The sequence below is a fragment of the Gymnoscopelus braueri genome, assembly GCF_963280865.1.
Source record: "Gymnoscopelus braueri genome assembly, chromosome: 5".
In the NCBI taxonomy this organism is placed as follows: domain Eukaryota; kingdom Metazoa; phylum Chordata; class Actinopteri; order Myctophiformes; family Myctophidae; genus Gymnoscopelus; species Gymnoscopelus braueri.
The window spans coordinates 15032364-15057247 of NC_137606.1; the positions used below are offsets into that span (position 1 = coordinate 15032364).

The 24884-nt window shown below is 40.5% G+C and overlaps 1 protein-coding gene across 3 annotated transcripts in view; it reads right to left on the reverse strand.

The window, feature by feature from the left end:
* Positions 1–4033: 4033 nt before the first annotated feature.
* The window catches only part of rasa2 (RAS p21 protein activator 2), a 49171-nt gene continuing 28320 nt past the window's right edge, over positions 4034–24884 (reverse strand). Inside the window, exons 10-25 of one of the 3 annotated variants that reach the window (XR_013933198.1) lie at positions 21478–21631; positions 20668–20816; positions 18047–18161; positions 17583–17657; positions 16026–16149; positions 14995–15101; positions 14335–14421; positions 13712–13789; positions 13500–13573; positions 11929–12035; positions 11241–11323; positions 10032–10240; positions 9013–9116; positions 8334–8514; positions 6097–7872; positions 4034–6058 (exon numbers count right to left, since the gene is read on the reverse strand). Coding sequence is in view for 2 of the 3 variants with exons in the window: in XM_080428856.1 (XP_080284982.1) it covers positions 7842–7872; positions 8334–8514; positions 9013–9116; positions 10032–10240; positions 11241–11323; positions 11929–12035; positions 13500–13573; positions 13712–13789; positions 14335–14421; positions 14995–15101; positions 16026–16149; positions 17583–17657; positions 18047–18161; positions 20668–20816; positions 21478–21631 (1678 nt within the window). In the remaining variant the exon portion in view is untranslated. Of the gene's footprint in view, positions 7873–8333; positions 8515–9012; positions 9117–9147; positions 9229–10031; positions 10241–11240; positions 11324–11928; positions 12036–13499; positions 13574–13711; positions 13790–14334; positions 14422–14994; positions 15102–16025; positions 16150–17582; positions 17658–18046; positions 18162–20667; positions 20817–21477; positions 21632–24884 lie in introns of those variants that run through there. The other 2 variants (XM_080428856.1, XM_080428857.1) reach the window with 2 other exon arrangements.

The following is a 24884-nucleotide window of genomic DNA, read 5'->3' on the forward strand; positions in this document are numbered from 1 at the left end:
ATGCTCCTCATGGATTAGTTCAGGTAGTGTCATAATTTACAATAGAAAGAAATTGCAAATATTAAAGTGATTGGCATTTTATTTGTGTGACAGGGTGAGATTAAATATTCTCAACTCATGTAAATATAATGTTTGAACACATTACTATATATTGATAAACTCATATAGCATCCCTATAGCATCCCTATTCTGGGGTTCAAGTAAGACAACGCGTTGAGCTCGTAGATCGGCTATTTTTGGTGAAGAGCTTAGAGTGAACCAGAGCGTACCAAATACATTTTCAACTCAGGTCCTTTTCACTAAGTATAGAGGGTTTAAGACAGTGTTTAAAGATGAAGAGTTAGACAGCATGCCTGAGCATTATCAAACACATTCTCAGGCTTTCACAAGCCTACCAATAGCAGACAGAACTGATGTCAGATTGGATTATGTTTGTAGTATATTTTGAGATAACAAAAGACCCCAATCACCCGACCATAACTGTAGTCCGTCCGTGTGTCCGTCTGTCTGCGAGCAGCTAATCTCCGGCACTGTTGGCCCGGTCCCTGCGAAACTGTGCACACAAACTCCCTGGATGCCAGAGCAGAACCTCTGACCCCAATCCAAGTTCGGCCTGTTATAGCGCCACCATGAGGCCGTTATTTGTAAATCACATTTTTTTATATTACTCCTACAGATTTTGTCCAAAGATCTCGCGAATCCGTACACAGTGGCCCTCATTTATCAATGGAGCATAAAAAACGGCTTATATTTCACATTTATGAAGCGATCCTATACAGCCAATCCTAGTGTAGGATTGGCTTTGGTCGGAGCCTGGATAAATGTCACGGCTGAAACATTTAAATAACACGCCCTTAAATATTCTCGAAACGCCCCGATTTTACGACATGAAGAACCAGAATACGACCAAACAACGCATGGAAAGCCAATAAGAGAGTTTCCCCCGCTCGCCTCCCTGCCTTTCATGTCCACGTCTGAACACGCACGCACGCACGCACGCACGCCCAAGTGTAGCATTGGCACTCTGTGGAAATAGCGGTCTTTCATGTATTCCGTGATGGTACAATCTGTGTCAAGTAGCCTACATAAATGACACTAATCTCATCGTCATAAATCATACCATGCGTTTGTACATTCATTTAACCCATTACGAGCAGTGCGCAGTGTGCGTTCTAGTTTACACTAAAATAAAGCAATCATGTATTCCCCCTTGAGTCACGGGCTGCCGTGACGCCACGTTAAATGAGAAATAGCAGGCAATAATCTGAACGTTTATGGAGTGATCATTGATGAATGAATTATAAACATTAATGGATGAAGGCTGGTGTGTGTTTAGAGGGTTAAATGTCCGATCTCCCGCGGTGGCCCAAATGAATCCACAGCATGAAGCGCTGGTCAAAGGTTTGGAGGGTTCGGTTTATATCCTCAACCCAGCCCAGGTTGTATAACTCCATATAGGACACGCTACTGACTGACTGAAAATTTCAAGACCTTGCTGTCCATGACAAGATTACAGCGGACCAGCCGTGCCAGTCCCGACTCCCGAAAATGCTCTCGCATAAGCGCTCATATATTTTGAAAATAGCAGATCTACAAGCTCACAACGCGACGCAATCCGTTGTGAGCTTGTAGATCTGCTGTTTTCAAATAGCCAATGCAGCCAGATCTGCAAGCTTAACCGAATGACTGTTAAAGCAGTTTGTTTAAATGAGTTTATAAAATGTTATATTTTCACAGGGATTATTTATTAGTGTGATATATATACATTTTGGAGTCAACAACTGCTCCTGAGCAGACGTGAGATCTGAACGGGAGGTACGTGCGGCTGAAGGCAACGTCAGGATATATTGATAAATGCCGAAAGTTGCTGCGATCTCGCCGTACGGTACGCCCATTATTTGGTCTGCACCGCGTTGTATCAACAACGCTGTGTTGTGATCAACACAGATCTGTCCGATTTTCCATATTCCATCCTGATTCCTGATTGGCTAAGATTGGCTTCCAAAGTTTGCAGGATTGGTCCGTTTTGAACAAAATGCCTCAAACCATGAACCCAGCGTGCAATTTCCGTGAAATTTTGCACGCACAACGGCTTTTCAGAGCACCACCAGGAGGCCAACTTTTGTAAAACATTTTTTTAAATATTACACAGTATCTATATAGTCATATGATCAAGACGGATCTGTCCGATATTTCATATTCCATCCTAATTAAAATTGGCTTCCAAAATGTGCAGGATTGGACCGTTTTGAACAAAAATGCCTCAAATCATGAACACGATTTCTGTGAAATTTTGCATGCACATTCCCACTAGGCTGAGTAACAAATGCCACCCTTTTCACATTGGCCTGTTATAGCGCCACCAGCAGGTTTATTTTTGCAAAACACATTTTTGGAACAAAATGCCTCAAACCATCCGATTGCTGTTAAAGGCATAAGATGAAATGGCACCCTTTTCACATTGGCCTATTATAGCACCACCAGGAGGCCACAATAACCTACCTGACCTGGCGGAGACCTGTGCTCCTAGTAGCACTTTTTCTAGTTGAATATGAAATAGAAAATAAATGAGGAGGGATTATGGGGGATGGATAAGGGATAGGGGGATGGATGGAGGGATGATTAATGGAGTGAGGGGATGAAGGGGCGATGTGAGGATGGAAATGGATTTCATTTATATAGTGCCTTTTTCCAAAGCGCTTTACAATGTATTTCACATTCACCCATTCATGACAGAGGAAACCATGCAAGGCACCAACCTGCTCATCTGGAGCAGTTAGTGGTTCAGTGTCTTGTTCAAGGACACTTCAACATGCAGCCAGGAGGATCGAGCCAGTGATCAAACCGGGAAACTTGGGATTCCAAGATGGCTGCTCTGTAGACCTCCTGAGCCTCTGCCACCCCAGCTGTATGAAAAGGGAAAAATGCTGGAATCATGAGAGATGGGGAAGAAGGAGTGAAGGATGAGGGGTGGGGGGGGGGGTGATAAATGGAGCAGCTCGGTGGGATAAGGGGTGAGGGGAGGGATGAGGCATGTATAGGACGACAAGAATAGGAGGAGGGGAGGAGAGTAGGATGAAGAGTGGGCGAGGTGACTGTGATTCAGATGTAGATAGTTCCAGAGAGCGGAGAAGAACCCAGAGTATTTGGCTATACTAGGGGACCATTGTGTGCAGTGTCCAATGAGCTTGAGCTGCTTTGGTCTACTCAGATGAAACCTCTCCTCAGGAACCTGTAAAGAAAGGATAGGAGAAAGACATGGAAAAAGGGAGAGAATGTGGTGGTGGAGGGATGTGAGATACAAAGCAAATTACAAGGCGCGGTATAAATAATACACCTCCACGATAGGCAAGAGAGGAGTAGAAAAGTTAAAGGGATAGTTCACCCTAAAATGACCTTTTTCTATCAATTAGTCACCTCATGGAGACTTGAATTCATGGATATTTTTTAGTTTTTGTCGCATTCCTAAGCCAATAATTTGATGACCGGCAGCGGTTCTGGTAGAAGACAGTCTCCTTCGTCTCTCCTAACAGAATCAATAGAAAAAATGCATTTTTTGGGGGTGAACTATCCCTTTAAGAGCTATCAAAGATAAATATAAGTTATTAGATGGATTGGTGACAGGTGAACAAGGGAGGAGTTATCAGATGGAAGATGGATTGGTGACAGGTGAGAAAAGGTAAGATTGAAATCAGGTGGGTAGGGAGAGTTATCGTTGAGTGAGTGATCAGATTAGCAGGGGAGATGTTATCATATATTTTATTACAATGGCTTGTCTTCCCTCCACTCTATTGTTTTGTGACTTGTGAACTAACCTAATTGTTCCCCAAGCCTGGAGTGATGTTCCGTCTCTTGTTTTTGATAGCAACAATTGAGCAAGTAAATGCAGCCCTTAGGTTAGTTCACTTAATATCAAACTCTTACCAAATAGTCTGAATCCTTCATCCATGTCATTTCTACCAAAATGACTACATATACAGTACAGAGAAAGTCATAATACTTTCCACCACATATCCAGAAAATCCCAAAAAGCTGAAGAGCACTGGCAGAGTTTATTGTAAATTATTCCAATGGACAAATAAAAATGTAGAGAAAATTATTATAAAATATTTAATGTTTAAATAACAAAAACAAATGAAAATCAAACATACCGTACTCAAGCTTGTTAGAGACAGAAATAAGTGTTTAAAACTAACAATATTCTTGTCTCAAGAGTGTCATACAGTTGGACTATGGTTGGAAGTAACAGAAAATATATTTGGCTACATTTGACAACAATTTGATGTCCCTCAAAACGGGTTTAATCTGGAGGGGGAAAAAAGGTAAGTTTTGGATCCCACCTTTTTCGCATTTCTGAGGCTAGTGCCTTGAAGGAAACTTCTCAGAACATTAAACCTGGCCAGCCACAATTTAAGCTTAAGAACGATAGACCAATTATTTGTTTACCAACATTGAGACTGGAGTCCAGTCTAAATGTTGGTAATGTCCAGTCACTGGATGCACAGGTGATTGTTTACCAACATATTGTTTGGGGGTGCGCGGGTTTCAGTTCATTCAACCTCCTCGTGTGTTGGCTAGTGAGGTGCATCCTAGCGAGACATGACAGAATGGGTTTCATTTGGTGCCGGCCTGCGCGGGCATACTGGTTCTTATCAGTGTGACGTCGTCTGTTAAGGGGTCTATAGACCAGATGTACAACAAATATAGTTTCCCTCATGAATAACATTAACCATCCTATGACTTTAAAACATTTGCACTTGCCATTTTGGACAGGCTGGATGCATGGCATGCCAAGAGAGAAATATTAATTCAAGAAAGCTTTCATGAACAAGATTAACTCCTAAAGATGTACAGTATAAAAAGGTCTTGATATCTTGTTTGAAATCTTGTGATATAAAATCTAACAGATAAAAATGATGCGAGGTGGGTGAAAGAAAATAATCCCTTATGATCGAAAAATAGATAAAAACTATAACTAATGCCTTAAAGGACTGAAGGAATTTACCCAACATTTACCTTCATACACAAATGAATATATACGGTAACCAAAACACATGAACCACAAGGCTAATAGCCCTTAGCAAAACTAGTGATGACCTTTACATGCAAGCCATAAACAGGATTCATGCCCGATTTGGACACATCGTGTCTCACACCAGAAATAACCGATCTACAAGCTCACAATGCATTGCACAGCGATGTGTTGTGAGCTTGCATGTAGACCAGCTATTTTTGGGGTGAGACACCGGCGTGCAACCAAGTATAAATCTAAATGAATAAAGGTGAATAATCAATCAATTTCTCCCAAATGCTGCAACCAGTTTAGAGCAACATGTCTGGCCTAAAACTGACACAATTTTCAAAAAGGGATAGTGATTTACACTTGCATATACTGTGTTTTTTCAAACCAACCAATTGAGGTATGAATTTACTTTTGATTGTGATTAGGCAGTCCACTTAGCCAGTTAGTTGCAGCCTGCATGTAAACATAATCACTGCCAGCCAGAGCCCAGTGGGACAGAGACAGGATTCACATCAGTAACACTGCATCAACTATCAAGAGATTGTGCAGTACACATTACCACATATGTAAGGTAACTCCCTTGGATAATGAGAAAAGCAGCCAGCTTCAAAGTAGCACTGAAGACAAGAACATGGTACCGTTAATAAATTGACACAGTATAGAAAGTCATTAAATCACAGTGTTAAAAAAAAAAGACATAAAAACATATTTCTGAAAAATATACTGTTAAATATGTAGGACATGCATGTTAGAAATATATGATGGACCAAAGACAAAACTTGACTGACAACAAATATTTCCACACTTAAAAAAAAAAAAAAAAACATAACACGGTTAACCCTGTACTATCAGCATTACATGTTCCACTCTTGTTAAAACAATTCTAAATTCAAGTTTCTAGGTATTGTTCAAATGGGCAATTTTGATAACAATGATAGGAGTGTGCCTTGTTTACATCTACAGTATATAAGTCCTACACAAAACCATGATTGAATAAATGTGATTGTTCATCTGTTGGGTCATACAATTGGACTCCTAGAGTGGATTGCCGTACAACAACAATGTATGGGGGCATGGTTGTACTGCAACTGTATGGCTTCTATTTGCAGCACTGGCTAGAAGTTTTTGGTCGTGTTGTTTATGATAGCGAAGACAAACTTGTGACTGACAGCAGAGCATTGTAATAGGCTACCAAGTATGCCAGCCACAGAATGTTCAAAACGTTTAACTTCAGCAAAAGAGCCTTTTAAACAGGTTCTTCAGTGACAACAGGAGTAAGTACAGTAGGAGTTTTACTTTTAACTAGTAGCTTTGGAGTGCGTTTGGACAAAGGTTCAGGGTACAATGGTGTGTGCTAATTCAGGGGCAATGATTGTTGGCAATGGGTTAGAGACCTGGATATGACAACCTAATATGTGGTAGCCTGACCGACAAAGCTTCCTGTGTCAATTCATTATTCACATCAACTATAGCTGATGAATAGACAGAGATGGTATGCAGACACCCTTACAATGTCAATAGGATACAATGTGATGGAAACTGTACCGATACATAATCATTTTCACATTTACATCCAATTACAGACCACAATTACATGCAAACAGTGTCCAAAACTGAGAGAAGAACCTGGTCCAATCAAACGGTCTACGTCAATATAAAGGATATGTTACCAAAAATGTACACAAGAACCAAATATATAATTTCTTTCCATTTTAAAACCTCTGTATTCAAAATACATTAATATTCTTTTTCCAAGGTAAACCTACAAAATTGTCTTTGGCATAGGAAAAATAGCTATTAAAATCAACAAGCTATGTTATCGTACAGGAAAGAAACAAGAACGTACACAAGATCATGCAACTGATCAATTATGGCCAATGCCGATACCATGTATCTAAATGTTTCTATCTGGATTGATCCAAATATTTAAAGTGCTTCTGCATTATTCCCTCACCACTTGATGTGGGAAAAAAAAAAAAAGAGTTAAAAACATCCATCAACAAAGTAAGGCAGATTGTTTTTGTCGATTCAACCGTGTGAGAAAAACTACACTTTTGTTCAGGAATTACGGAAATAAAAAAATAACATTCCCTTTAAAAGAACGATAATGATTATCAAGGACTACTCTAAGGAAGTGATGTACCTTAAAATAGCAAAATCTTAAGATTGTGAAAGCATCATGATGGTTCATGATACAAAGATAAGTGAATAGAAGTATTTTTTTTAGCAGCCTATTCACGCACAAACTATATTCTTCTTCAACTGGAGAAAAACTACAAAAAGGAAGAAGACATGATCGAAACTGTGCAAATAAAAAAAGGACATAAAAGACATGTCCTGCATCTCTAACGTGGGATCTGCGGCGTCTATGCAAGGGTTGAGCAGAGAGGGTGACAGACACCGCAAAAAGCAAGAACCACAGGCTCCTTCTCAAGCCCCATTCATACTTCGTCATGCAATAGTGAATAGCCGTGCGCCGAGAATAGCCGACCTACGAGCTCACAACGTGGCGCGGATGCGACGCATTCTGAGTTTGCAGGTCGCCTATTCTCAGTCGTTCTCGGTGTGCGACGGCACATAAATTAGGCTTCAGTGAAGACGGATTATGGAGAGGGTCAGGTGATTGTTTTGCCTCCCACACGTAGCTGGGGAATGGCTGGGGGGGTATCACGCTTGGTTCTCCTGGATGCACCCCTGTGGGCGTTCTCTCTGGGGTGACACCGCAGGCATACCGATGTAGGATGGGGGATGCTGTGCGCAGCGTACTGCCCCCCCTGCTGGTGTGGCTGTCTCAGGCCAAACCTGCCTGCACTGCTTATTAGGACGTTTTCCCCACTATTGGATTGTGCCTGCAACACAGGACAACAAAGATGGCTCAATTATCTTCATGTGTGCTGGAATAATGACGATTGTATTGTGATCCAATAGCATATTGTTGCTGTCGGGCAAAAAAAACTTGTATGTCCAAAACTGTTACTTTTTTGTAAATGTAAAAAAAATAATCTATTCAAATGGATCCAATGCAGTTATTATAACTCTTATAGCTCTTGTTAATACTTTTCATAACCCAGACAGCCTTTTCACTTTAAGAAATGTTCAACAAAAACAGCAAAGATAGCAGATCTACAAGCTCACGCCTCACGTGTTGTGAGGCTATTTTTGCCACTTTTGTGCGACACCATTGTACAACAAATAGTCTAAATAAGGTATACAAGGTTTCTGCCCGACAGCAACGATATACATATAGTATGAAAATGTTATAAATAGAGAGGATGAGCACTACGTCAGAGCACAATGCATCTGGACTCACACGCTGCCATACTGTGCCGTGGGGTCACTTCTGATGTCGTGCTGAGCCTGCAGGTCCTCCATGACTTTGCGAAGCTGCTTCAGGGTGCGGAACGTCTCCTTTGGGTCCTGGATAGTGAACTTGGAATACTCCTCCTGCTCCCCCTGGGGGCCTTGGTACACAGCTATGCTGGCACATGCATCTAAAAGGGACAGGGAAAACACAGGCATGGAACACACTGTTAACATCATCAACACATCAGATCATCACACTGGTATCCACGTCATGAGGTGGACTTATCACACACACACAGGTAAGAGCATTCATTATTATTATCATCATGCGTAATTATCAGGTGTTATTATAATCTCACAACACATCGTGTTGCGATACATATTGTGAGCTTGTAGATCGTCCATTTTAACCGAATGTTCACCCCAGAACAGAGACGCTAGGGTTCATATGGTTAATAGCCAGACAGTCTGATTATAATGTATAAACGCAACAAGATGATACTGTACACGTATGCCTTTATTTGAAGAATATCAGGGAGAAAGAAATCTGAACCAAATAGCAGAACCTGAACGTTTAAATGGGCATTTTATTGTCAATATATGTGTTGAGATCCCATGTCACAAATCCTTAAAACAACATGTTTTGCCTTTGATAACAAATAACAACCATGACCATTTTAACTGACCTTCCATCTTCTGGAGCTTGGTATCATTGGAGGTGAGCAGGGAGAAGATTCTCTCCGTTTCCCGGTCAGTGTCTATATCCAGCTGCAGGTTGGCCAGCAGGTTGCTGCAGTATAAGACAGGGTTAACAAGATGGGAAGAGGAGATCTCCATACCGTGCTCAATTGTTCAGGAGAAGAAAATACCACTGTGACATATTGATTGATTGGTTGTACTACCTGTAATGTTAACAAACGTGTTAAAGTATTCAGTCAAAGGCTATGCTAAAAGGATAACACAAAAAGCCCCAGGGGGCTTGTTTCCATTGTGGTCCATTGTACTCAATTCAAATGAGAAGTAGATTTACTGTAAAAACTGTAAATGGTTTTGTATATGATGTGCAGTTACAGTAGTACATGTTAAGCAGAAGATGCATGGTTCGAATCCAGTCAGATAGGGATTAAAAGTTTCGAACTCTTGGCCCCAGAGGACTGAGGGAAGATTGAGACAATTGTTAATGGCTGAATTCAATGTAACTCTTGTGGGAGTATTTTTTCAAGTATTTTGTGGGAGCCATGTTAGCTTTGAGGTCAACAGCGGCTGCTCAAACTTCAAGTTTACTTTTTGTTTTATCAAAAAACGAAATTGTCCAAGGAGAGAATACACAGTCCAAGATGATATTTATTCCATTAAAATTAAAAACTTGCATGTCATCCCATCTCAATAGAGCAAAAATGTCCTGGAAATATGTCCGGTAAACTGTAATTATGCCGTACATTCTGACCGGCAGTTTAAAATGCTAGCACGACCTCAGTTATATACAGTATATAGCCTATATACTGTATATAACTTATCTATATGGTAGATCTGCTCTTTTGGCCGAGACACCATCGATGGATTTATGTTCATTAATCTTACCATGGTTTTAACCACAATGTCAATGGGATGTTGATTGTGGAGATGACTGATTATAATGATGTGTTCGCTCTGTTTTTGACAACATAATTTTTTGTGCATTTTGTGTCAGGGGCCAAAGACTCACGTTGTGCATTCCTTGCACCCTGGAGCGCTGTCACTCAGGCTCTTGCAGCAGTGCCAAGCTCCGGCTGAGTAGATGGAGGGGTGGAAGGATGCGAGTCGTCCCTCATTACAGCGGCTGACCTGGCTCAGGACATCCATCCACTCACTGGCTTCCACACAGTTTCCTGCCTGCACATACAGTGGCTTCTCTGTATGGACCACCTGGAACATCTGAACCCAATGCAGAAATAGGGAAATCTTAATGACCACACATACAGTATATTTGTTTCACTTGGAAATGTCTACGGCAATGTTACTCAGACATAGGGGTGAGAACGTAGCACCTGTCCTACTCCTCCTGCCCAACAGTCCCTGCTGACAGGTGCCGCCCAGACTGTAGGAGTACATGCAGTGACAATTATCACACTCCCCCAAACACGGGCCAATTGTGTTCGTATAGACGCTCAGCAAAGCCGGATGCACCACGGTGGATTTAAACGCCTATACTCTGCGGTGGTGGGCAGGTACTTTACCACTGAGCCACCTGAGTGCCTTTTTATCATGTTTCTTAATGTAGGAATGCTGACCCGGGGATCACTGACCATGCTTTCGTTCTGCTATGATCTGAAAGGTTCAGCTGATGGAAGCTGCAAGCACGTCTATGGCCTATAAGCCAGTAAACACGCAACAGCCTACAGACAGAATGACGGTCACATTTCCATGGGCTAAATGAATCAATTCATGGCATATTTTATTATAAAGTATGTCATCTTATTTCCAGCATGCTCCAGAAGGTTTTGATTGGGAATAATAAGAATAAAAAAAGACTTTTGCCATTTTGACATTGGTATTGGTATGTATGCCAACTATCATAAATTGTTGATTACGTCGCTGAATCTAGTTATACATGAACTTAGGTTGGCCTGGCTTGTCTCTGACTGTCTGCACAATGCATTATGGGTATGGTACTCCCGATCCAGGAGCTTACTTACTTGTATGGTAAGAAACGCCCATTACAACTGCTGATCACGATACTTTCCCTGCCTAACTGCTTCTTTCTGCTTCTTAGTCTTAGCTTAATGTTTTTAGCCTTTTAACGTTTTCGCTTCTAATAAAGTTGTTTATTTTGTTTTGTTTTGTAAAGTGACTTTGGGTACTAAGAAAAGTGCTATATAAGTCTGATGTATTATTATCATTATTACTTTCATGTGAAAAACACGCTTTGACTTACATTTTTGCGGTTAAAGGCACTTTCATCCAGCTTCTCCACTGCACGAATATTCTTCACATCAATAGTGCAGAGGGCCTCTTTTCCTACAGAGAACAAAAAATAACAAATGTTGAGGCTAACATAAGAATCTGATGTGTTTTGGCAACATGCCTTGATCAGGAATTGTAAGCATGCTGAGCATGTGGTAATAGACATTTAACAACCAAAGAGCACCATCAAAATACATTAAGTAGCCTATGCATCACTCTCTGCTATTTGTGCCATATATATAGATTCAAATAGGTGCCAGGTTTGATGCATATGTTGTATCCTAAGTTAAGAGTACATTTTATACATTTAATATACATTATTATCCCTAATTCCGCAACCACTTATTCTATGCTTCATGGTGCTTACTCCAACCTTGCACTTAAGTCATTCTGGATAAGAGTGTCTGCTAACTGCCTTCATTTTAATCAGCATGTAATAAAAAAAAGAAAGAAAACGCCTCTTGCACACAATTAATATCTATCCCTGTGAATCCACAGCAAGGAGAAGAACAACATTTCTCCATGTGGTACCATCTGTTTTTATGTTGTGAATTGCGAACCCTCCTTTATGAATTCAACTTCTGTACTTTGCGGTTTTGGCTCAGCAGGGAAAGGGAATGCGCTTAAAATCAATCACAAACGGGAAGAGGTTGTCTCACCTCTATTTTTGTGGTAGGAAACGACCCGGTTGGTCACCTTGAGCCACCTCTTCTTGAAGTTCTTCTTGCCAATGCGTTTTCTCCCCTGGGCTCGTTTATGCACCTCCCTATGGACAGACATATGTGGGGTGAGGAAATCCACCTGGGCACAGATGATTCATCTACACTACAGCAAAGCAAAGTATGTTGCACACATTCACAGCTGGGAACTGTCTTCGCTTGTTGATAAAATGTAAGGCACAACAGGGAATGAGCCTCGAATTAACACATAAGCTGCAGATACAACCGTGGGCTGCCAGAATAATCTAGGACGCAGATCTGCGTCCTAATGTTTAATTTGGTTAATAGACGATCACGCTGTTTTATTTACATTCCGAGACCAGTTTCGTTTTCCACTCACCTCCGCTTCACCCGGAAGCAATTTCAGCGATTTCCGTTTCCGGTTTTAGCTTGAAAAATGCGCTCTTTAGGCCAAAACACGTTTTTTCACACGGTATAAAACACGAACTGAGAGCTCCACTTCTATTTTCTTTAGTCTGGGTGACGAGCAGTCATCGTCGTCGTGTATCACAACGGTCTGGTCGGCGATTGGCGATTGTCGAAAACGTCACATCCGGTTATGATGTATAGACGGGTTTCCTGTTTGTAAACATGAGAGGATATGCGCGCGCAGTGGAGGGGTGAGCCTATAGAGGGCGCTATTACCCGCAGCAGCTCTGGTCAAATCTACATTCATAAAAGAAATGGTCTTCACCGGTTTAATGAAAGTAGATTAAATTATGCAGTTTGTAATATCTTATTTACTCAATAAAAATCACACCCTGTGTGAAGTGGGCGGTGTCTTGCTAGCTAATCACAATACTGAATGGAGTCAACCAATCATGTACAAAAAATATATGGTTTATTATATAGGGCTATGCACATGTGTCATGTGACACTGGCCAATCACAGTCCTGAATAGACTGTGATTGGCCAATCACGGTGCAGGGTTAGGCGGGGTACATTTTTGGCCAATCACAGCGCAGGATTTGGTGTACAAATATCCAAACCTCACATATAGGGGCGGTTTCACCGCCCAAAAATGATTTGTCGGAAGTTGGATCTGTTCGTCTTTTATTTGTATACAATAGCAGCATTATGCCTATTATGCCTATAATAGCAGCATTATGCCTATCTAACTCCCGAACACAACAACAGAGTGAAGGGCACTTCCGGGTTTGTTCTACCCCGGGCATGCGCAGATTGCACATTCGGCTCTGTGATGACGTCGCGCGGAAACCTATGTATTTGACTGTTTGTCTCTGTTTGGGGGGGGTTGAGTGAGTCAGCTAGTGATCGAGGTGTCTATTTGCTGCTCTCTGCTGGTAGAACTGTCGTATGCGTTTAAAACCGCAGTCAGACAATTTATTTGAATGAAAAATTACAAAATTTTGTGTTAAGAGTGGCTATCAGTCTGATACCATAATATGGAACTGTATCTCCAGTACAGAGAATACAGATGGTAAGGTAAAAGGTGAAAGGTGAAAGTGTCACCTTGCACCCTCGTCTTTCCTCAGATCTTAACCACTCACCCTTCCTTCAGAACAACAGAGTCCTCCACCCCATGGGACTCTTTGCAGACATTGGAGGATATCTCATCAAGAAACTGAAAAAAAGAAAAAAGAAAAAAATACTTTTCATTGCAAATCTTTCGCTAACAAAAGGTAAATGGCAACATTTTTTATTTCGTGGTACGCACTATAAGAAATCCAACCATTAAAAAGATAATTGTTAAATAAAATACCCTTTTAACTTGTTCGATACACCTTTCTTCTTGGAATGATTTAAAGAAGTCATACATGTAGGTTTCTTTGAAACTAGACTGCAGAGAGAGAACACAATAAATGAATGCCATGGGGGGAAATCTGTGGACAAACTGCATTACACCGTTACACTGTTACACCCCACACACACACACACACACTGAAGAAAATATTTGTGCAAAACATTCTGTGCTCCTTTTTCTCTGAGATTATATTGTAGATTATTTGAATGATCATTATTTTGAGCAGCTGCAGTCTCTTTAAAGGAGTAGTTCACCCAAAAAAACACTTATTTTCTATCAATTGCACACCCCATGAAGACTTGAATTAATGGACTTTTTTTTGTCGCATTCCTAAGCCAATAATTTCATTACCGGCGGAAAGATGCTAATGTATCCGGTAGGAGACACTAAGTAGACTCTTTGTGTCTCCTACCGGAAATACACCCGGTCATCAAATTATTGGCTTAGGAATGCGACAAAAACAAAACAAAAAAACACTAATTCAAGGCTTTGTGGGGTGTGTAATTGATAGAAAATATTTTTTTGGGTGAACTACTCCTTTAAGAGTGCTGTAGATCTTACCATGTAGCTCTAGTTCTTACCAGTTTATTTTTGGACAAACTGCCCCAGCTGCCCAGAGTCTGGATGGTCTTAGAGATGAGGGTGAGTGTGCGTGAAATCTCAGGATCCTAGAAACAAGTTAAGTGAGCAATGTCAACCAAGAGCAGGTCAATGTTATGTCACTGAAGATTGAAACGGACTTAATGTTTATTGAGAAGTATACATTGGTTTGTTACATCATTCATTATGATGTGTGCATTCCATATTTTGGCTCAATGCCATGCTATATGAATACACTTTGTTTACTGAATAAACCGTCATTTGAACATAAAAATGCATTATATTAAAAAAATTCACACTGATATTTGTGATGCGAAAAACAATAGATGTTTTCCACTGTATTTCAAAGCACCTTGTCTGCTTGCCGGATCAGTAATACTGTTGCATAACAGTTGTGCCTAGTTAAGATGTTTGCCTGAATGCGTTGCAATGTCAGATTGAGATAAGATAATTAAATAACAGGTCAAACTGCTCAACAACAGAACACAGAACCTCTACAACGCAAACTTGTTCAGATTATCTTTTTATAATATGGACATATTTTCAACATAAGCACTAAGCTACAACACCTTTCAAGTAGGGAAATATTTCATAGGGGTGATATTTTAACGAACAAAACAACTATTATTTCCTGCACTCACAGGATGATGAGGACGGAGCTGGAAGGAGTGCGGAGAGAGAACGGCCACAGCGAAGAACCGCAGGAATACAAAGCTGCTAACAGCTGAGTACTGCACATGTGGATCAGCTTAGGAGAAGAGGAGAGTGAAAGATGAACATTGTGGATTGGATTCAAAAACACCATTAGCGGACGGATTTTCCTCAACAAAAGACCTTTTTATTTTGTCAAAACAGATACATCTCAAAATATTATTTAAAAATAGATCTACTGTATGATACATTTATTCTACACAGTAATTTTCTTTTTTTGTTCACCATCTCTTGTAGAAAGGCACCTGCTGTTTATAATGGGTAATGGAGCTCCCCCTGGTGGATTTATGGTACTAGAACATACAATACATAGGTTTGGGATCTTGTATCTTCATTACCAATGACTAGTAGGAAGGTATCATTCACTTTTATTAACACATTGACTGCCAGAATTATTTCATAATTTTTTAGCCAGTGCCAGAGTTTTTCATTGGAAAAAAAAAGTCACTCAGGAGGCGAAATACAGCATTTTTAAGTTTTAAGTTAACAAGGAAGTGGATAGGAGTCTAGATCTTCAACTAATCATATCTCCTTGGTCTTTGGGTGAAATTGGAAAAAAAAAACATAGATCTACGCGATTGGCACGTGGCGGCTTTATAGCGGTTCGCGTAGATCTACGTGATTGGCAGTCAATGTGTTAAGAAGCATTTGAGTTAATTCGATTAAATTTACAATTTTACAATTCAGGCCTTATACAGCATGACAAAAAGGACACATGCATTATCAGAAAAAAGGACAATGTTAAACAGAGACAAAGATGCACGATACAAATAAAAGGACAGTCCAGCATTATGACAACAGTATGTAAACAATGTTATGACACTATATACTGTCATTAAATGAATAAAAGTCAGTATGTACATACTCGAGGTAAAAAGCACTGTGCAGAGAGATGATAAATAGAGGTAAATATATGACAAAGTCAGATAGGAAGGTAAATATTACTGGTTGTAAAACTCACCTGGGAAACGTTTAGATGCCATATGTCTCAGCGCCCTGAAGATGTCACACATAAGAGGAGGACAGGATGCACTGGACTGGGTGATGGAGGAGAAGATCTTTTGGACATAACCCTGGAGGTTTTCCTGAAGAGAAGACCACACACATTTTGTATAACTCCTTTAGTGAAGACATTCTAGCTTCTTCATTCCCGATGTTACTGCTAAATGCTGAACGATATACTGTACAGCCCCTTTTCAAAATGAGGCCTGACCAGAAAACAAAATCATAATTTATGCTTTGTCACATAACAGTGTCATTCGCTGAAAAACTAAACATTGAACTTTTAGCTTGAAAATCAATAATTTGTGCGACAAAGTATAGTCCATGAGCCAGAGCCCCAAAATTGAGCAATGATTATCGAAAGAGTGGGCAAAACCAAACCTATATTAAATTGTTCATAGGGTCAATACGAGTAAATAAATATATGATAACCTTTCCACAGGAGCAGCTTTTTCATGGTTATCACACATTTTGTTATTTTCCCCATACGTACATGACAGGTGAAAAAAAAAAAAAAAAAAAAAGAATAGTTATCATAATGAAACTTCCTGAGTTGATTACTTACATGAAGACAATGATTTATCGTATTACAAGTTGAAAGTTGAAACTGTAATTGTATATTTAAATATGCAAAGTAGGCATTAGGAAAATATGCCCACATTTGCATAACTTTCCAGAATCAACATTGGAACATTGGACAAAGCCAGAGTCAACATACTTATTTCATTTTGTTAAGAAGTTGGAGTCAAAGGTTTTTAACGAGGGAATATTCAATATCGGGCTCAATTTTGGGGCTCTGGCTCATGGACTAAATGCCTAATTTGCATATTTAAATATACAATTTCAGAAAACTTGTAATACGATAAATCATTGTCTTCATGTAAGTAATCAACTCAGGAAGTTTCATTATGATAACTCCTTTTTAAATTTTGTCATTTTTTTCACCTGTCTTGTACGTATGGGGAAAATAACAAAATGTGTGATAACCATGAAAAAGCTGCTCCTGTGGAGAGGTTATCATATATTTATTTACTCGTATTGACCCTATGAACAATTTAATATAGGTATGGTTTTGCCCACTCTTTCGATAATGAAATCTTGTCTGGCTCATGGACTAGTATAAACAAGGCTTCACACCAACACAGTGTAGCACCAAACACAAACTTTCTGCCCATCTGTCAAAGTAAGTGAATAAGTTTAGTCTCGAACGTACTGTACTAGTAAAATGCATGTGGGAAACGGTGGGAAGTGCTACTATAATAATGGATACTTAGTAACTAACCTTATCCAATGTGGGTTCATTTTGGCTGTAGCTGGTAATTTGTCTACTCATGTAGTCAGTATCAGGAAAACAGACATTATTCAGATGTCCAATTCATTCTAAAAATCTGGCTTGTAAAACACAAACTGGCCGGTGGATTTTGGAACAGGCCATGGTGGGCTGTGGATGAGCAGACTCCTGCTCAGATTGTGCAAGATACCCAACATCCTACTGATACAACCCAAGACGATTTACCTTGTTGACTTCCACATTATCGCCTTCCTTCAGTTTGATAGGGTCAATCTCACATGTCTTATTAGATTCACAGATCTACAAAAAAAAATTATGGGAAAGAGTGAGAAAAAAATAATTAATTGGTAGGCCAAATCTCTGGCATATTTATTTTTACGCTTGAAATGTGAATGGATGAAATGATAAAAGAGTAAACAAGCCAGTGTTTTATTGGTTTGACAAATGCATAAACATGGATTTAAAAAAGGCCAATTTGACTGAGGATTACCATAGAAGTTGCACCATATGAGCTGGTCAAGACTGTCTTGTATGACATGTTGTCGTTCAAAATGGATGCAAAAACACCAAATTCCAAGGTACACCAAGTGACTGTGACAAGCATTAATCATATTCACATGGCAGCTTGCCATACCAATGGGAATTGACAGTTCCAATACCTAATGTATTACAAGCTTCAGTGCTTATACCTCATCTATTACAGGCTTCAGTGTAACAGTCAGGTAACTCTTCCCCACGATTTTCATCATGTCATCGATGCAGCGCGCTGCCGTTGAGTTGCCGCGAAATATGGTGTTGGCCTCCCTGAACAGACAAGAATATACAGATATGTGACCAGGAAAATAAAAAAGCAGGATCATTGAAATTATTATTATTAATATATTTTTTCAAATGGCTGTGTCATCTCTTTTAATGTGCTTCTTAGTTGCTCGGGCTATGGATTCAGTTAGGATTGACAAATTAGTCAAAATAATATTTGCAACTATTGCAATCAGGGCTCTAGGTGAAGGACCTCCCAGCCCTCCAGTGCCAATAAAAGTAGGATTGGGGAGACGTAATTAAATTCTAGGACGGATTGTGGAGGCAAGTAAAAAAACTAAATCCAAAACCTGCGAACGTTAAAATGAACGACGCCGGTGGACTCCTGATGGCCAGTCCAAGAAAGTGCATAGCTTGTGTCTGATAGAGAGAGAGAGCCTGAGTACTTCAGATGTGTATGGTTGTGTGTGGTCGAAAGAGAGTCCGAGTAGGTGCGTAGGATCGGTTGCGTGTGGTCGAGACAGACACTGTATGCACAGTTTAGGCCATTTGTCAGTGAATAAATGCTCCTATACTGTTTTTTCCTTACATTTTTATCCCACGATTTTGCAACCCTTTTTCACCCAGTGCCAATTGTCTAAGTGATCCTGGGTGCTATACTCCCCCTGCCAGCCTAGGGAGCCCAGAGCCGAGCTCATACCTCCTTCAATGCATGAGAGCTAACTAGCCTTCATTATATGGCTGTAATGATTTTATGGATGTTTATCCTACCATCTGTTTTTAAACTGAATTGCCTCACCGTCAACACCAAATATGTTCTTGGTGTACTGTATTTGACTGCCACTGTAAAGCACTTACATGAAGACAATGATTTATCGTATTACAAGTTGAAAGTTGAAACTGTAATTGTATATTTAAATATGCAAAGTAGGCATTAGGAAAATATGCCCACATTTGCATAACTTTCCAGAATCAACATTGGAACATTGGACAAAGCCAGAGTCAACATACTTATTTCATTTTGTTAAGATGTTGGAGTCAAAGGTTTTTAACGAGGGAATATTCAATATCGGGCTCAATTTTGGGGCTCTGGCTCATGGACTAAATGCCTAATTTGCATATTTAAATATACAATTTCAGAAAACTTGTAATACGATAAATCATTGTCTTCATGTAAGTAATCAACTCAGGAAGTTTCATTATGATAACTCCTTTTTAAATTTTGTCATTTTTTCACCTGTCTTGTACGTATGGGGAAAATAACAAAATGTGTGATAACCATGAAAAAGCTGCTCCTGTGGAGAGGTTATCATATATTTATTTACTCGTATTGACCCTATGAACAATTTAATATAGGTATGGTTTTGCCCACTCTTTCGATAATGAAATCTTGTCTGGCTCATGGACTAGTATAAACAAGGCTTCACACCAACACAGTGTAGCACCAAACACAAACTTGCCCTCCAGTGCCAATAAAAGTAGGATTGGGGAGACGTAATTAAATTCTAGGACGGATTGTGGAGGCAAGTAAAAAAACTAAATCCAAAACCTGCGAACGTTAAAATGAACGACGCCGGTGGACTCCTGATGGCCAGTCCAAGAAAGTGCATAGCTTGTGTCTGATAGAGAGAGAGAGCCTGAGTACTTCAGATGTGTATGGTTGTGTGTGGTCGAAAGAGAGTCCGAGTAGGTGCGTAGGATCGGTTGCGTGTGGTCGAGACAGACACTGTATGCACAGTTTAGGCCATTTGTCAGTGAATAAATGCTCCTATACTGTTTTTTCCTTACATTTTTATCCCACGATTTTGCAACCCTTTTTCACCCAGTGCCAATTGTCTAAGTGATCCTGGGTGCTATACTCCTCCTGCCAGCCTAGGGAGCCCAGAGCCGAGCTCATACCTCCTTCAATGCATGAGAGCTAACTAGCCTTCATTATATGGCTGTAATGATTTTATGGATGTTTATCCTACCATCTGTTTTTAAACTGAATTGCCTCACCGTCAACACCAAATATGTTCTTGGTGTACTGTATTTGACTGCCACTGTAAAGCACTTTGTAACCATGTTTTGAAAAGCGCTTTATAAATAAAGTTTATTATTATTATTATTATTATTATCACCTGACAGGGGGGAGCTTCCCCGGTAGGACGTAGCGTGTGGAAGGAACACATTATTCCAACCAGTTCCTTTCCCCTCCATCAGGCGCCCCGGCTATCAAGGGGGAGGCGGTATAGCGACCAGGATTACTGCATGTTTTTGTGTGGGTACCTACCCTTGTTTTATAATGATCATCTAATTGTTTGTGTGATGTTTTATTTATGTTAAAAGTTACCCTTAATGTTTTTAACTAATGATCACATAGAAAAACGTCTTAGATTGTATTTCGGGACGTTTCAGGAAGATGGTGAAAAAAAGTTAGTAGAGCCCTGATTGCAAGACAATTATACTCGCGTGTTTCATGCAGGTATGTGCATGTAAACGTGCCACTGGGTACTTGGTGTGTATGTGTGCCCATAACACTGTGTACAAGTGCATGCATGTTTGAACTCACTGCGTGTTCTCCAGCTCCAGGGCAGCAACAGCAGAGACAAAGGGCACAAGACGGTTGTGGTGGAGCAGCAGTCTGACCACTGGCAGCACAGCCTCGTACCGCTCCCTACAGATGTCCCCCAAGATGTGTGCTGCTGACGCCGAAATGGGCTTATGACACAGAGAGCGATGGAGTGAGTGAGAGAGGACGCAAAGGAAAGAAAGTTGTTAGATTGTGAAATGTAGAAATGAGTAACAGCCAAAGAGAAATACCAAAACTAATTCTCATCATGATGGTATTAAAGGAATAGTTCACCCAAAAAATTACTTATCAATTACACACCCCATGAAGCCTTGAATTCATGGCGATTGTTTTGTTTTTGTCGCATTCCTAAGCCAATAATTTGATAACCGTGTGCATTTCCGGTAGGAGACACAAAGAGTCTCCTTTGTGTCTCCTACCGGATACATTAGCCGGTAGGAGACGGTAATCAAATGATTGGTTTAGGAATGCGACAAAAAACCCAAAATGGCCATGAATTCAAGGCTTCATGGGGTGTGTAATTGATAGAAAATAGGTCATTTTTTGGGTGAACTACTTTAATATTCCCAAACAGCTTCATTATACCATTTAATTTTCCTACAGGTTTCTGGGACTATAATTGTGCTGTTAATAATTGCCGTTGATTGTATGTTGCCGTCTTACTCACACCGGTTGCTTCTCTGTTTAATTAACATTGTTAAGAAAGGTGTTATAACATGTATTATTATAATTATTATCTTAACAAAACTAATATAATTATGGTGCAGCTACTTGTTGCTAGCTTATTACCTTGACATCTGGGGCCTTGAGCAGCAGGTTGCAGAGTGGAGTGTAGCAGGCAGATGGCAGCACTGTGTCCTCTGTATAGGTCACATTGAGACGCAGGGACCCCAGATCATCTGATTTGGACTTGTTCCCATTCCCTTTGGGCTGGAGGAGATACCTATGGTAGACAAAACAATAAGTCAGTGCACTCTGAAGTGAGAAATGATGACATATGGACCTTGTAATCTGAAACCCCCAAGGCCCAAGGATGAAGGTTGTTCTGGATACTGACGTACTCATTATAAAATCTCCAAATCGTTTTCTACACTAAATTAAGATGTCATCAGACATATCAGTGGATGGAGATCTCCGATCGTCTCAAAGCAAGACTTATGATGGATACTGTGCTGTGAGAGAATAGTGCAATGAACAAAAACAAACGACTCAAACAAATGTGGGCCATTAAGTAATAAAGGAGCATGAACCCAGTGTTGTTCGTCTTGTAACCAGGCTCTCCAAAGACTGATGTTTAGATGTGATCAGTGCAACACAAAAATCATTAAATGAGAAAATGCAAAGGGAGAGGAATCTCCACTGGGAATGCAGAGGAACAGGTAGAGTACATTAGTTCACACAACATTGTTTGATGGGGAGTTGAAACTCAACTCTGCAGTAGAGCTCTTCGCGGGCCCCCCCGATTCCGAAAATACCCGACAAGACCCGAGACCCGTACCGGTCGGATCCGTGTTTTATCATAATCACTCGGGGGTGGGTCGGAATCGGTCAGTATTACCTCGGAAATCGGGTCTGTCTATCATTATGTGTAATACCCGAGTGGATCTGAGAAGACCCGTAGTATGCCTACTATGTGTGTGCGCGGCTGCACTAATCAGGAGAGAAACGCAATGAAGTGCTGTTTAACTTGTGTGTGATGTTTTAGACTGACCTGGGGTAAGGTTTAGTGCAGCAGCGACCTGAATGGCTGTGCAACTTGCGTGATGTTTTAGGCTGGTAGCTCAAAAAAGATGAGCTACGCAATGCATGCGCACCAGTGGTGGAAGGAGTACTCAATTTCTTTCGTTTTTTTCTTTATTTAAGTAAAAGTATCAATACTGCAATGTAGAAATAGTCTGTTACAAGTAAAAGTCCATAACTCAAAATTTACTTGAGTAAAAGTGCAAAAGTATTGGTATCAAAATGTACTTACAAAAGTAGAAAGTACTCATTATGCAACGAACGACGCAACGCAGTGTGAGCTTGTAGATCGGCTATTAGTACAGTCCTTGAGTAAATGTACTCATATGCGCTTTTTTGAAGGAGTGTCTGCAGGGTCGGGTCTGTAAAATCTCAGAAATAAATCGGGTTTCGGAACATATTTCACCGTTACAATTAGGGTCTGGGTCCGTAAAAAATAAATCAAGTCGGAACGGGTCGGAATCGGACGAAATTGTCACGGTCCACTCGGGTTTGGTTTTGTTATTTGAAAAGGAAATCTCTGAACGGGTCGGAATCCGGTTTGATTTCACAGGTCCATTTCGGTCCCGGTCGTTTTTTTCTGGACCTGTGAAGAGCTCTACTCTGCAGTGCTTCAAGAGCTCCAAAGAGGCTGCTCCATCTGCAATCGTGGCACACAGCGCGCACACACACACACACACACACACACACACACAATGGATAGCCACTACTGATCTTATGAAGCTGTGTGTGCTATGTTCCTGTGAAGCTCTTCAACCTCAACAGACAGGACATGAGGTGCTGTCGCTATGCAAACTGCTGCCCACACAGCAAACTCACAGACCTCATGTAAAAAAAAAAAGACAGATCGCCATCTTGCACTATCTCATATCATCTCAACTCCTTGGGTGGATGGACACACGCTTATGCACACACACACACACACACACACACACACACACACGCGCGTGCACATGCAGTTTACATAACACCAATAGTAGGACACAGTGATCAAAGCAGTCAGAACATGAAAAGGAAGCAACAGGCAAGAATAGATTTAGAGTTAACAGGAACACATTCCGAACACTACTGTATTATTACCAATTGCTGTCACACTTGCCAGCGAGGGTAAATCTAGTAGAGATTAAATATGATGGCAGAATCTTTATTATGGGATTATGCTGTGATGCCATGATTTTTTTTCCAGTTGTACTGAAAGGACAATGTAGGACAAAGACAGATGTAGACAAAACCGTTGAAGTGTGCAGGTCTGATCTAGCACGGCTGGATCTAAGAGGAAGGCGAAGGGATTGTGACGTGAGAGTGGCAGTTTGTAGTCTGTGTGATAAACACAGATTTGGGTTGTTTAACAGTAACCAGCGCTTCTAAAATTAAGGGATCATCAGTCTACTCTACAGTGACAACTACCAACAGCATGTAAATTACATCTTGGGCTTGTAAATTATGAAGACACTTATTGAATTGAAGAAATTGCTTCTGCTGTCAGTTTGTGATTCTGTCTAAAGAGATTGTTTAAAGTGGTGTGGCCGCTTACTGCTATTTATAATTTTTGGCCAGTAAAAAAAAATCTGCCAGGCTGGTAATTTATCTACATGAGTAAACATGAGCTCTATTCAATACACAAGGTAAATAGTCACATAAATAGAGAGCAGAGAACTACGCAGTTCCTCAAAGAAACATGGTTATCAGGTAAAGAATGACCCTAGCATCTGTCTAAGCTACATACTTACTATCTAAATCCCATTCGTAACATTTGTGATAAGAGAAAAAACAAACAAACTAAAAAAGTGCGCTCCTCAGAGCGCAGGTCTCCTTCCGGCAAGAACAAGTAGCTGAGATATATTGCCATGGTAAGGTATCACAAGAAGGGATACAAGGAGAACTAGAAAAAGTGCTCCTCGGAGCACAGGTCTCCGCCAGGTCAGGTACGTTATTGTGGCCTCCTGGTGGCGCTATAATAGGCCAATGTGAAAAGGGTGCCATTTATTCTTAGGTTGTTCACGGCAATCGGACACTGCATTCATGATTTGAGGCATTTTGTTCCAAAAATGTGTTTTGCTAAATTAGACCTGCTGGTGGCGCTATAACAGGCCAATGTGAAAAAAGGGTGGCATTTCTTCCTTGGGAATGTGTTTGTGAAATTTCACGGAAATCGCAAGCTGCGTTCATAATTTGAGGCATTTTGTTTAAAACGGACCAATCCTGCAAATTTTGGAAGCCAACCTTAGCCAATGAGGATGGAATATGGGAAATCAGACAGATCCATGTTGATCACATGATTATAGAGATACTGTGTACCGATTTGCATGACGTTTGGATAAAATCTGTAGGAGTAATATAAAAAATGGGTTTTGCACAAATCGGCCTCCAGGTGGCGCTATAACAGGCCCATGTGAAAGATTTGAGGCAGAGGTTCTGAATTGGCATCCAGGGAGTGTGTGTGCACAGTTTCGCAG